This window comes from Arvicanthis niloticus, chromosome 1, assembly GCF_011762505.2.
Source record: "Arvicanthis niloticus isolate mArvNil1 chromosome 1, mArvNil1.pat.X, whole genome shotgun sequence".
In the NCBI taxonomy this organism is placed as follows: Eukaryota; Metazoa; Chordata; class Mammalia; order Rodentia; family Muridae; genus Arvicanthis; species Arvicanthis niloticus.
In genome coordinates, this window is record NC_047658.1 from 53,042,547 (window position 1) to 53,055,233 (window position 12,687).

General features: G+C 45.5%; 1 protein-coding gene across 9 annotated transcripts in view; it reads right to left on the reverse strand.

Moving 5' to 3' along the window:
- Cpeb1 (cytoplasmic polyadenylation element binding protein 1) overlaps positions 1-8,985 on the reverse strand; it is a 104,195-nt gene extending 95,210 nt beyond the window's left edge. For 3 of the 9 annotated variants that reach the window (XM_034506885.2, XM_034506869.2, XM_034506895.2), the window contains exon 1: positions 8,739-8,985. Coding sequence is in view for 6 of the 9 variants with exons in the window: in XM_034506859.1 (XP_034362750.1) it covers positions 7,512-7,640 (129 nt within the window). In the remaining 3 variants the exon portion in view is untranslated. Of the gene's footprint in view, positions 1-7,511; positions 8,000-8,738 lie in introns of those variants that run through there. The other 6 variants (XM_076936868.1, XM_076936854.1, XM_076936856.1 and 3 more) reach the window with 3 other exon arrangements.
- Positions 8,986-12,687: the final 3,702 nt, after the last annotated feature.

The window sequence follows — 12,687 nt, forward strand, 5'->3', positions numbered from 1 at the left end:
ACCCCAACCCCATGTGTGTTTATGTGGGCACATATGCAAAGGGCAGAGAACAACTCTTGGGAGGTGATTCTTCCTCTACTATGTGGGTAGCAGGGATCAAGCTCAGGTCATCTGGATTACTGTCAACAGCTTTCTACCTGCTGAGCTGTCTTCTATGCCTCAGTGTTGACTATTTTTATGTATTCCCTTTTATAGTCAGATGTACTTCTTTATTCTGTATATTCCTTTGTCTCAAGATGTTACACGTTTGTAAAAAGTCACCTTCCTTTCTAAGCCTGTTTTGGAAGTCTTTAAATTTTTACATACCTACCCAAGTTATTTCTGTATATTTTTGCTTTTACTTACAATATAATAGATGCCTTGTTTACATGTTTATGTTCCCATTAGACTATTGACTCCCTGAAAGCTGGGAGTTTCTTATTTAATCCCACAGTGGCCCTTGGCATAAGATGAGAAAGAAGCAAAATATTGGTAGTTTTTGGATTCCCAAGGGTCACATTACACTGTTCATGGACTCTCTTTTTTGTTTATGTGTAATGGTTTTTTAATCCAAATTTAAAAACCCAAATTCTGATATGACTGAGTGACTAAGAGCTTTGACAGTGAAGACAGAAAGACTGATGACTAAACTTTTTTTTTATCTTGAGAGGGTAAAAATGGGAAGGATTCATGAAAAACACTCTCATCCAGAACCAAGAAGCAAGGAGATATGTCTAGGAAGCAAAAGTAACACTAGTTGGACTGTGTACCATGAAAGTGACAGATATAAACATGCAACAACAGCTGAGAAGGGTGGTGGGAAACGCAGACTGATAATATTCATGCAAGGTAATGCAGAAGAAATAGAAGCATGTAAGAGCCACAGGAAACAGAGCATACGGTTATAGCAAGTCTTTATGTAAACTAAAAGTTTCCAACGGGAAGTTTCCATCATTTCCAACAATGTACTTCCCTAGCATCTTTCTATAACAAGCCTAGTGTGATAGAAAACAGTAATAGCCAAACAGTTCTTGCCTGTTCAATGGCACCAGAGCAGCAGTTCTCAACCTGTGGGTTGTCTTTCACAGGCAGGGGTCACCAGAGACCATCAGAAATATCAGATATTTACATTACAATTCAAAACAACAGCAAAATTACAGTTATGAAGTAGCAATGAAAAGTTTATGGTTGGGGGTCACCATAACAAGAGGAACTGTATTAAAGGATCCAAGCATTAGGTTGAGAACCATTGCACTAGAGTCTCGAATTTAGTTGGAAAAAATGTAGACTAATTGGGTAAAGGAATAGAATTATATTAGCTCTACTAGAAGAGCAAAGGGAATAAACTAGTTCTGTTCTAGACTTGGAAACTGGAAATTGGAGAAACAACTCAGTTGGTAATATGCTTGCTACACAAGCATGAGAAGCTGGGTTCAAATTCACAAGACCCTCAAAAAAAGTGGAGCATGACAGCATGTTCCTGTAATCACAGAAAAAGAGGCTCAGACAGCTGGATCCCTGCAGCCCCTAGCCAACTAGCCTAGCTGAACTGGTGAGGTCTAGGTTCAGTGGCCTATAAAATAAGATGGAAAGTGATTAAAGACACCAGAAGTAAATATCTAGTATATACACACACACAATCACATACCAGCACATACTACAAACACACCAACACATAAAACCTGCCACATTTAACATGCATCAGATAGACCAACGCCTAGATCTTGAGAATAAACAGCAATAAACAGCCTAAAATTTGGTCACACAGATAAATGGGTACAGCTATGGAAAATCATTGCCCCCTATACAGATGAATAGGTCTGAGCTAACAGGCTGAACCATAGGGAATACATCACCAAGATGGAAAAATATAAAGGAAGCCTATAATCACCGAGACCAATGGGTCAGAAAAAAAAATAAGAAGCATTAATAGTAATTAAGCAGAAATTTTAAGTAAAATAAAATCAACATAGCAGAGGGTCAAGGTGTAAGAATTCTGGAAGGAATACTGGACCTGAAAATGAGTTCCAGTTCTAGCTATATGGCAATCATTGCACACAATTAAAAACAATCACTTCATTCTAAGCCCATTTCCTTTGTCCATTAAAATAGTAAGAAATTATAACCTGGGCTTGATGTCAGCTCCAAATTATACCTGGAAGGCAGGTCTCTAACATGTTTTGAGCTTTAAAACACTTCCAAGATTATAGCTTTAATAATATTATCAACAACAACAACCACTACCACCACCACCACCTCAGAAAAAAAGGCCAACTCAGAAGACAGATGGCATCAGAGCCCAAAACCAAGAACATCAATTAAAATGCAGGATGCGCAAGTGTAACAGCATCAAGTGTTGTGTCAGAAGACCCCTTCATTCACACATACACGTGCCTACCCAGCAAGGTAACTATTCTCTTCCAAAAGGAAGGCTATTTTTACAACTTTATCAAAGGAGATATCAGGTAGCTGTACTAAATCCATCATACCAGCATATCACACTGGTGAAGAATAGAGACCAGTAACACTATTAGTCAAGTTACTCCTAATATCAACAGTGAACCCATTTTTAGTACACAAATCAATCTTTAGACATAACCTTTTGGGGATTCTCCAGTTACCTCAAGGGAAGTCAGCACAAATGCCTTAAAAATAAAAACAAGAGTGTTAACTCACTACTAAGAGCTAGAAATGGCTAAGTGATTAAGAGCATTTACTGTTCTTACAGAGGACCTGCTTCCAGGACCCAATACCCCATCAGGGACTTACAACCATTCATGGACACACACATGGAGCATATACATACATTCAGGCAAAAACAAAACTAATAAGCAAATTTTTAAAAGAGCTATTCAACCCATAAAGAAATACTCAAAGAAGTGAAGTTTAATTCAAAGGTAACCCATATCCAAGTGTTCATCTAAACTAGTCAGGAACACTGCCACCCTATTACTTAAGACACATCAAATATTAAGGCAATAATGTAATCTCTGACACAAAGAACTGGAAATTGTGTCTATAATGTCATTCTAAAAATTAATGTGATTACCAACTTCTCATGAAAAGCCAAATACCTTCCTATAAAACTGTAAGAGGGCTCAGTAGATAAAGGCACTTGTCACCAAGCCTGACACCTATGTTAAAGCCAGGAACTTAAGGGCTGGTGAGATGGCTCAGTGGTTAAGAGCACTGGCTGCTCTTCCAGAGGTCCTGAGTTTAATTCCCACCATCTACATGGTGGTTCACAGCCATCTATAAAGGGATCTGATGCTCTATTCTGACATGTAGGTGTACATTCAGACAGCACTCCTACATTTAAAAAAAGGAAGAAAAAGAAGAAAAAAACAAAACAAAAAATTAAGTAGGAACCTACATGATGGGAGGAAAGAACTGGTTTTCTAAGCTGTCCTCCACTACCCACATACACACACACAAAGTAAATGTAAAAAATATGAACTACCACATTTATCATGTATCTTTTAGGTCAGTCTTTTCATCCTGTTAACTGAAAGTGAGAAATACCTAATAGTTGGTGGTCCTGTCTTCAACATAAAACCTTTCAGCACTTGGGATCTACGATTACAGATGAGACTCTTCCATAAGGAGCTTTGAACTGAAACATTGCAAACAGCAGCAGGGGAAATAAGAGGAATTTCTAAAGCTGCAGTGTGAGGAGCAGAAGTGGAGTTAGTAGCATCCAAGGACTTAATGAACACTGAAAGGGTGCAATCAATACTTATTGGTTTTAAATCAACAATGGATAAAAGCCCAAATCATTTGTGCAACTGCCTCACCCTAAGCTCTATGTACAACTCTACTTCTACTACTTTGTCCCTGGAGCTTTGGGTCAAATTTTACCCAAAGTCAGTTCAGTTTAGATTAGGAAAAACATGTACAGACAAAATTAGCTCAGTTCTTCCAACACTGAAAAAATTAATTTTTTGCTTGATCCCAACTTTTTTAATACCTCCACCACTAGCTGTTGAAGACAGAAGTCTAATACAGTAAAACCTGGGTTGCTTAGATATTCCTGCCCAACTTTAACTAGAATTAAATTCACTAAAGAATTTGCCCTTTAAATGGATATGATTTTAGGTCAATTATCTAAGGGACCTCATACCAGTGAATTAAACTTACACAATACTTAGCAATAAAATAGACACTAGAAAGAAAGAACTTTCGTGCAGATGCCCCAGACTCATCCACTGCTCTCTGCTTCCTTAATCTGTCAATACCGAACTCAGACCTGATTTTCTTGGCTTGTAAAAGAGGCTAAAGCCACGTAACATTTTGAAGTTCTTATCTTTACTAAAACCTTCCAGGCAATGGGTAAAGAATACACCTGGTTTGTATTAGAGCTTGTGTTCTCAAATAAAAATCTACTTGCCAAGGGTTTTGAATATACTCATTACTACTTTAAAGCCTTAAGAGTAAGATACAGAAATAAAAGTTCCTTCTTTAACCTTCCAAGCCCTATTAGAATGACTAGATATAATGTTGATACTAAGATCCTAAGCTTTGCCCAGAATTAAAGACCCAGCCCCTCATTACTGGGTCAGGGTCCTTTTTTGTACCCTGGAAGATTATTCTTTAGTACATACACCAAAAACAAAACAACAACAAAAAGAAAACCCAACAACAACAACAGAAACAAAACAAAACCCAGCCCAGCTCAGCCCAATCCCAGCTTTTTTACTCAGAAGGAGGCTGCTTATAGGTGTTTTGGGAGTTCAAGGCCAGCCTAAGGTCACATAAGGAGATCCTGCAGAGATGGAACAGAGAAGGGGAGGAAGAGAATAGGGAGGAAGAGAGGCTCACACTTTTAACAGTTTTACTAACTCTTCCTGGAAATCTAGAAGACATCACTAAAGGCATTTGTTAAGGACAGAAATGGTGAGATTAAGCACCACTCTACTTTCATCAGTCTTAAAACAATTATATAAAATTTCAGGGTTGACAATATGGCTCATCAGGTAAAAATACTGAGTCTGAGCCGCAGGATCTTATGCTGAAAGGACAGAACTTGACTCCTGCAAGTTGTTTCTTCCCAATATGCAATTATTAAAAATATAATAAAAATGATAAAATTACTTCAAATCTGCCTTGTCTGTTTTCTGTACAGTGGTTGAGAGGGTCAGAACACAGTGGGAGGAGCCTTTCTCCATCCAGACCTCTGGCTATCAGGACCAACTGCTCTGACACATATCATGGAATAGTAGACACAGCACATTCCTTCCAGGCACCAATGCTCAGAAGACCTATACTGACTTCTACAGCAATGGGAGATTCCTATCTCTACAGACAACTATAAAAATAGGACCAGCCTATAAAACCCTTTCTCTACATCAACCATCACCAATAACCTTTTGATTCTTGACATGCCAAGGCACACAACATGTAATAGGTTGGGATAAAGCAACAAAAAGACCCAGGATCTGATTCCATCACTTTTTGAATTGGTATGTGAGCCTCAACTTCAAACTAGTCTTCAGGTTGACTCCAACATTAAAGATGCTGTATTTGATCCAAACTGTTTTTTTATTGCTGCATTTATAAACCAGGGATTCTTCAAAATGGGGAGGTGACAAAGGTCCATCAACTCTGGGCATGAAGTTTTTCAGTAAACAATTAATGAATGCTTCCTTCCTTTAGAGTGGCATATACATATACACTATAGGTCAGTGGTTACTACTCTTCCCTCTTCAACTCATTTATTTTATGTTGGTATAATTTGGGTTTATAAACCACTTAAATTTTTTTTTTTTAATCGAGTCGACTTCACCAGATGCAAATACTTATCCAAACAGCCATTACCAACAGCTCCTTGTTAACAAGTTTGGTGCAATTCTTAGAATCATACAACTTCATCTTCCTCCTTCACTTTTGGCTTTATGAACACTTAAGTGTGCCACTGCAATTTAACTGCCTATACTGAAAGGACCTCAGAACCATTCCTAACTGCAAATGTCCCCATGATCATTAAATGCATGTGTCAGCTAACTCCTGTCTGCTATACAGGCTGACACAGCTTCCCTTCCAGGGAAGTTGTCTGTAAAACAATCATTGGGAGTGGAGCAAGTGTTTTTTTTATACTACAAAGCTGATTTACCTCTACGGTTGTCAACTTTCTTTAAACAGAGCAGGCAGTGCCAAATGACTCAAATTTAGATAACTGTGATAAGTGGGAGTGTGGGACACAGTAAACACTACAGAAAATGCCCTGTGAGTTCCAGGCAAGCTCTTAAAAGGAAGGGTAAATGATCAGTGGTGAATCTTGAACACTACTGACCTCAGGGGTTCCTAACAGGCTAGAGCCTCGGTGTACATTCAAAGTCAGAGGTTCATTCCTTTCTACATACGGGAAAAACAATCACCAGCTTGCATTTCTGAGGTTTTGTTTTGCCTGTCGTATTTTTTCCTTTCTTTTCTTTTTTTTTTTTTTTTTTTTTTTTTTAAATCTCGTATCCCTACACTCTAAAGGAGCATGTCAAAGAGAAAACCGTCCTCATCAAAGTCTCCACTAGTACATGTGGCCCGAAGCACCTAAGAGGTAACCTGTAGAAAGCTGGTATATGCATGCCTTTCCAAAGCACTAAATTCGACCCACTTGCCTTGGCCCCAGCAAATGACGCAGACCAGCAGTTTACCCAGGTGCCAGAAGAGAGTGGGGAGGCAGCCCGGTAGCCAGGGAGACCAAAGGAAGCAGTTGCCAGAGAAATGCGTTCATCAGAGTCGGGCCTGGAGGCCGCCGTGGGGGATGGGGAGGCCTGAGGCTGGCAGCCCCAGGCTATTCCAGGTCTCGGGTGCTTCCGACATTTCCACACGCTTAATTCTATCTGAGGGCACAGCAGGCTTAGCCTGCAAGGCACAAAGTGCCACTCCAGACCATGGTGCTAACACATGCGAGGCTGCATAGAGCGAGGCTGCACCGTACCCTGGAGCCCAGGTGCTCCATGCTTTCTAGTGCTGAGGGCCACTTGTAGGAACTGTGGCCTTGCAGAGCCCCCTGGAAATGAAGCTCACCGTCGTCGCGTGAGGCTGGAACCGCAGAGCAACACACGAGGGTGGAAAAGACCCGAGCAATTCACCGAGCTGCCCCCCAAGGGCGCTTCTTCCTGACCTGGGTCCCCTTGCCCCAGGGACCCTAGGCAGGCATGGGCCTTCCCCCGGGTGGCGTCTAGGCCCCAGTGAAACAGCCTGTCAGCCCTACCCGCCCAGCGTCCAGTCGCCGCTCCCCCAAACCTGAGGTCAGAGCCCGAGGCCACGCGAACCCATCTGCAACCCGACACACCCCCGAGTTTGGGCACCTGGCCTCGCCGGCTGAGAAAAGCTGAAAGACACCCTCGAGGCCACATGAGTGCGTCTCGCCAGGCCGCTGTGTGAGGAGCGCGGGCGCCGCCGAGGACTAGCAGGCTCCACGCCTGCGCCCCCTCGCGGGCTGCCTGACTCCACCTCCGGCCCCGCGCCCCCAGACCCGCGAGGCTCCTGGGGACAGCCCTCGAAGTCCCCGTCACACGCACGTGCGACCTCACCTGGCCCGGTCCACCCTCAGGGATAGGGCTCCGGGAGCAATCGAACGTGTGAAGCCACGTGACTTCCCCGGGCTCGGAAAGCGCGCGGCCCGCACGAGGGGCCCGAATACTCGGCTTTAAAGGAGCCATGTCGGCGCCGTCGCGGCGCGCCTCCCCCAGCGCGGACCCAGCCTGAAGGGGTCTCCGCTGCTCGCTGCGCCGCCCGCTGCGAGCCGCCGGCCCCTGCCTCCTGCGGGACGCCAAGGCGACTCTCCAGAGACGGGAGCCGCCGGCGCTGCCGGCCGCTCGGGCTCTCACGTGCGGTGCGACGGCTGCGGGAGGAGGAAGTGTTGGGGGCGCCCGGGCTCCCGTCCGCGCCGCAAGCTCCGGTCTGGACGGATGTTCGAGGCCACCGGGAGTCTGCAAGCGCAGCTCCGAGGCCCCGGCGGCCGCCCCCGGAGGGCCGCGGCGCCTTTAAGCCCAAAGGCCTGAGTCACGAGGAAGCTCCCTGCCCCTCCCCGCGCGCCCCACACCGCTCCACGAGGCCCACGACCGCGGGCATGTGACCGGCGCCCCGCCCGGGACGCTAACCCGGGCGGCGGTGGGGGCCTGTGAGGCGGCGAGACTGCGCGCGGACCGTTAGCTGAGGCGGCGGGGACAGCAGCCGCGCCCGGCCCCGCCCCGCCCCAGCGGCTCTTACCAGAGAGAAAGCCATGGGGTCCGGCGTGGCCCTTAGGGACTGGCGGGCGAGCCGGCGGGTCTGTGCGGCGCGGGACGCGCACACACACGTGGGCACTATTTTTGCAGCGAGCAGCGCGCGACTCCGCGCCCCGGCGGCTTATGAAGCTCCGCGGCGCTGGCCTGATGAGGAGCACCTGTGTCGGCCCCGCCCGGCCTCGTCCCCGCCCCCGCCCCTGCGCTCCTTCCTGCCGTCCATACCGGCGCTCCACCGCCCACCCTGGGCCTGGGGGTCTGACCGGGAGCTACTTCTGAGGCTCGAGCCAATGCAGGCCACCGCTGCCTCCGGGAGCCCGAGGGTTCAGGCCTGAGCACGCCCCTTGCCCAGTGCCCCTGGCCAAGTCACTCTCCCGCAGGCCTCAGTTTCCCTACAGATTAACAAGACCCTGTGATGCAGCTGCTGGTGATGTGCGGCCCCCTTAACACCGTATAACCACGCCTCCCCTTTTCTAGTGACCTCGCGGGTGGGAGCCCCGTTGCACCGAACCCAGCTCCTCCACCCACCCCCACCTGCAGCAGACACGCCGTCACTTCAGACCGACTGCAACTGCATCTGGAGCGAGCTGGAACAGGGAGCGCAGGCGTCAGGGGATTCGGGAAAGTTCCGAAGACAGCGGTGATCCTCTTCGGATTGCAGTTCCCCAGGGAAACTGCTTCCGACGCTCCCTCTAGATATGACAGGACGCTTTACCGAGAAAATTCCGGCCAAGAGATCAGGGTGAACTGAGCTGTTGTTCAGAAAGGCGTCATGGGCCAGCTGGGGTGGACCGGACCGGAAGCCCAAGCGAGCGCAGAGGCGGAGATGGCATTCCGGGCAGGAGACCAGGGAAGGCGGAGAGGGAGGAATGCACTGAGCGAGCGGCTCAATCTGACTAGGACCCAGCTAATGCGTGCTAATACCACGGGAGGGAAGCCCGAGCCCAGTTTATGAAGGGCTTTTATTCTACAGCTAGCTGGAAACTAGGAACGGTGAATGGAGCTTGGAAGTTGCCAGGTCTCTTTTAAGGTGTTGCTGGAGACTTGGAGGTTGGAAATAAGGCACTGGGGTGGATAAAGAAGAGACCAGAGCTTACTGAACATTTCTAAGTGTTTTATATGTCATACTTTCTATACGGCACGTATTATACTCAAGGTTTCTCCTGACAGGTGGGAAAGAAGCTGCTACCAACTTGCTGGCAGGTTTGTGAGGTAGAAGGTGAAGTCTAGAGGGAGCTGAATGACAGCAAGAGCTGGCTAGTATCCATTCTGGGGCGTTCCCAAGGGTTGCTGAAGTCCTGAGCAGAAAGGGTGGTTACTATATGGGGAACCCATACTCTTAGGAGCAGACCAACTGCAACCCCATCTTGGCAGCACAGGCCTGATACACCAAACCTAATATTTCTTGCTTCTCTTCCTATTCTGAGAAGGTGCCATACTTACAACATGGGCACTGTAAGTGAGGGTGTGTGAGATGCTCTGAAGGCCCAAGGCACATCTGGAAAGACTGGTCAGCCATCTATGGTTGTTTAGGCCCATAACTGCAGTACTATCACAGATGAGGCAGAAGGAAGGGGTGCCTTGCATTGGAAGGCAATTAAGAACTACAATCTGAAGAAAGTCTACCATAAATAAATAAATAATAAACAAATGGAAGGGCTAGGTTATCGGATAGGCATCAGATACCTCTAAAACCTCTCATATGCATTGTAAAGCCAATGTCACCATGTACCTCAGTAGATGCCAATCTGTTATCCTTCACATCCAGTCCACTCTGGCCACAAAGTTAAACAAGATAAGAATCTAAGACTTGAAATGCCACCTAAGGGCTTATAGGAAGGGATATCTGAAAAAAAAATATAAAGTTTCAAGCTCCCAGCTTATAAGAAATTAACTTTGAACACAAATTTCTGCTGCTAACTCACCGTCCCTAAACCTAGCCGAAGGCAGTAAGAATGGAATATTTTCTGGGCACTCAACCATGTGCTTAGCACACTTCAAAGTGCTTTGCTTGTGTTAACTCCTTTTATAGATGAAGAGACTGGTGTTCAAAGAAGTAACATGTTTGGCTTTAAGCTGTTTGGGAGACTGAGGCAGGAGGGAGGATTACAAATTTAAAGTCAGCCTGGACAACTTAGTGAGCCTTCATGCTCCCACCCTACACCCCCATCAGAACATCCCCAGACTCAAGAGTAGAGCTGGGTATACAATCAAAAGGTGTACTTGACTAGTACATAACAAGACTCCAGGTTCTACCACCAGTATACTACAACAGAAGGCAATTAAGTAACTTCCTCAGGACCCCTTGCCGACAGGAGAACTCAGACCTATAGTTTTCTGTTTTCATAGTCTGATGAGAGTAAAACCTCTGGCATCTCCAGCCTCCTTTCATGTTTTACCTTTATTATTTGTGTGATATGGACACAAGTGGAGGTCAGAAGACAGTTTGCAGGAGTCAGCTCTCTCCTTCCACTGTGTGGGTCATGGGGCTTGAGCTCAGGTAGTCAAGCCCTGCGGCAAATGCCTTTACCTGGTGAGCCAGCTTGCCCTGCTTCACCCCACCCTTGGTTTTTGAACAGGCTCTCAATATGTTTGTACACTGGCCTGAGCCCTTGATCCTCCTGTCTCAGCATGTTACCGGATATATGTGTGTGGTATATGTCTATGCATGCATGTGCATGCACATACATACATACACACACACACACACACACACACACAGAGAGAGAGAGAGTAATCTTTTAAAAATATAGAGGATTAGCCCTACTTTTTATCATATATAAATGTAAATTTTAAATAGGTTAAATATATAAATGTGAAGAATTGCTTTTGGAATTTTAAAGAGGAATATAGGAAGACATCTTTTTTAATTTGTTAAAGTCTAGGCTCACAACCAAAAATATTTTAATTTGTTGTTTCGGTTTGTTGAGACAGGGTCTCACCATGTAGCCCAGGATAGTCTTGAACTAAGATTCTCTTGCTTTTACCTCTTAAGGTAAAATTCATAGGGTTATAAGTCTGTGCTATCTGGCCTGGGAGGAGAACATTTTTATTGCCTCAGCCTGTGGACAAATTCTTCAAATTAAAAACAATAAAAATATGAAGATGATAAATTTGACCACACTATAGTTTAAAACTTTATGAAAAATATTTAAAACTGGAAATGCACACTAAGGTCTTCAAAGATCTAAGATAGCTTAGGTATCTAAGAACTTCTGTCCTCTGCAATGCAGTCAATCAAAGTGTTCTGTGAGCAAAGTTTCCCAAGATCAATAAATAACTGTGCATGTGTTTGTGTGTGTGTGTGTGTGTGCGCGCGCGCGCGCGTGCGTGCGTGCACATGAGCATGTGTGCTTATGCAGAGACCTGAAGTTGACATTGGATGTCTTCTTCCATGGCTCCATCACTCCTTCCTGTTTAAAAATAGTATCTTAGTGAAATTGGAGGTCACAGTTTTGGCTAGACTGGCTAACCAATGAGTCCCTGGGATCCTGGGTTTCAAACTCAGCTCCTCCAGCTTATGTAGCAAGCCCTTTATCCAGAGCTATTTCCCAATCTTTCCGGGTTAATATTTCTTAGAAATTTGCCTCTATCCTCTGTCAAAGCTGATTCAGAGGTAAAAATGAGGCTAAGTCCAGCATTCAAGTGGCTCTCAATTGGTGGCTCAATCTCAGACAAAACAGTGATAAAAACAGAAATCCTGGGGGATAATCCAGGGCCCCCAAGCTCTCCTGAAATCAGCAGCTCCAGCTGCTGTCTGGTGCCACAGTGCCTGGCAAATCCCCAGAGCCAGATGCAGAGCTGTCCCCTGGTACTGCTTTTGTTCTCTTTCCCGAGCAGAGGGCCACACCTATTTCACTCTGTCATACTTCTAAACAGATAGGCACTTAAGAGACAGGGCTACAGGGACCTACTGCAAGAAACTGGAGCCTTGGTCCAGGGGCAAAAGCTGGAGCACTGTATTTCAAGCTACTAATGTCTGGAGGCTATTTTCCACGACCCAGTCAAACACAATGTTCTGTGAGAAAAGTATCCCAAGATAATAATACCAACCTTGAATAACAGTGCATGCTCTAGTCCCCCTTGTGGGGGAGGAATGGTCATAAGCCCCATTGGAATAGTAAAGGTTCTGAGAAGACCCATAGGAAATAGTTACTTTATGTAAATTGGCAATTCCTCCTAAACTTATTTCATGGCATTTTTTTTTTTTTTTTAGAACACATGGTGATTGAATCCCTGTTGCTCCTCACCAGGAAAGGCATCAAGGAAGGTGTGGGGGAGGCCACTAGGTTTGTCACAGGTGTGAAGGCTCTAATCCTCACTATTCCCTGTTAGCTGCTGGAGGTGCCACAATGCATACTCACCACAGAATCCGAACTTTGTTTCTTGTTTTATGTTAAATGTTAAAGATTGCTTCATGCATTATGATTACTTTTGTTTTTGTTTTACATTTTAAAACACGAGGAGGGGCGTTGTGCCATAG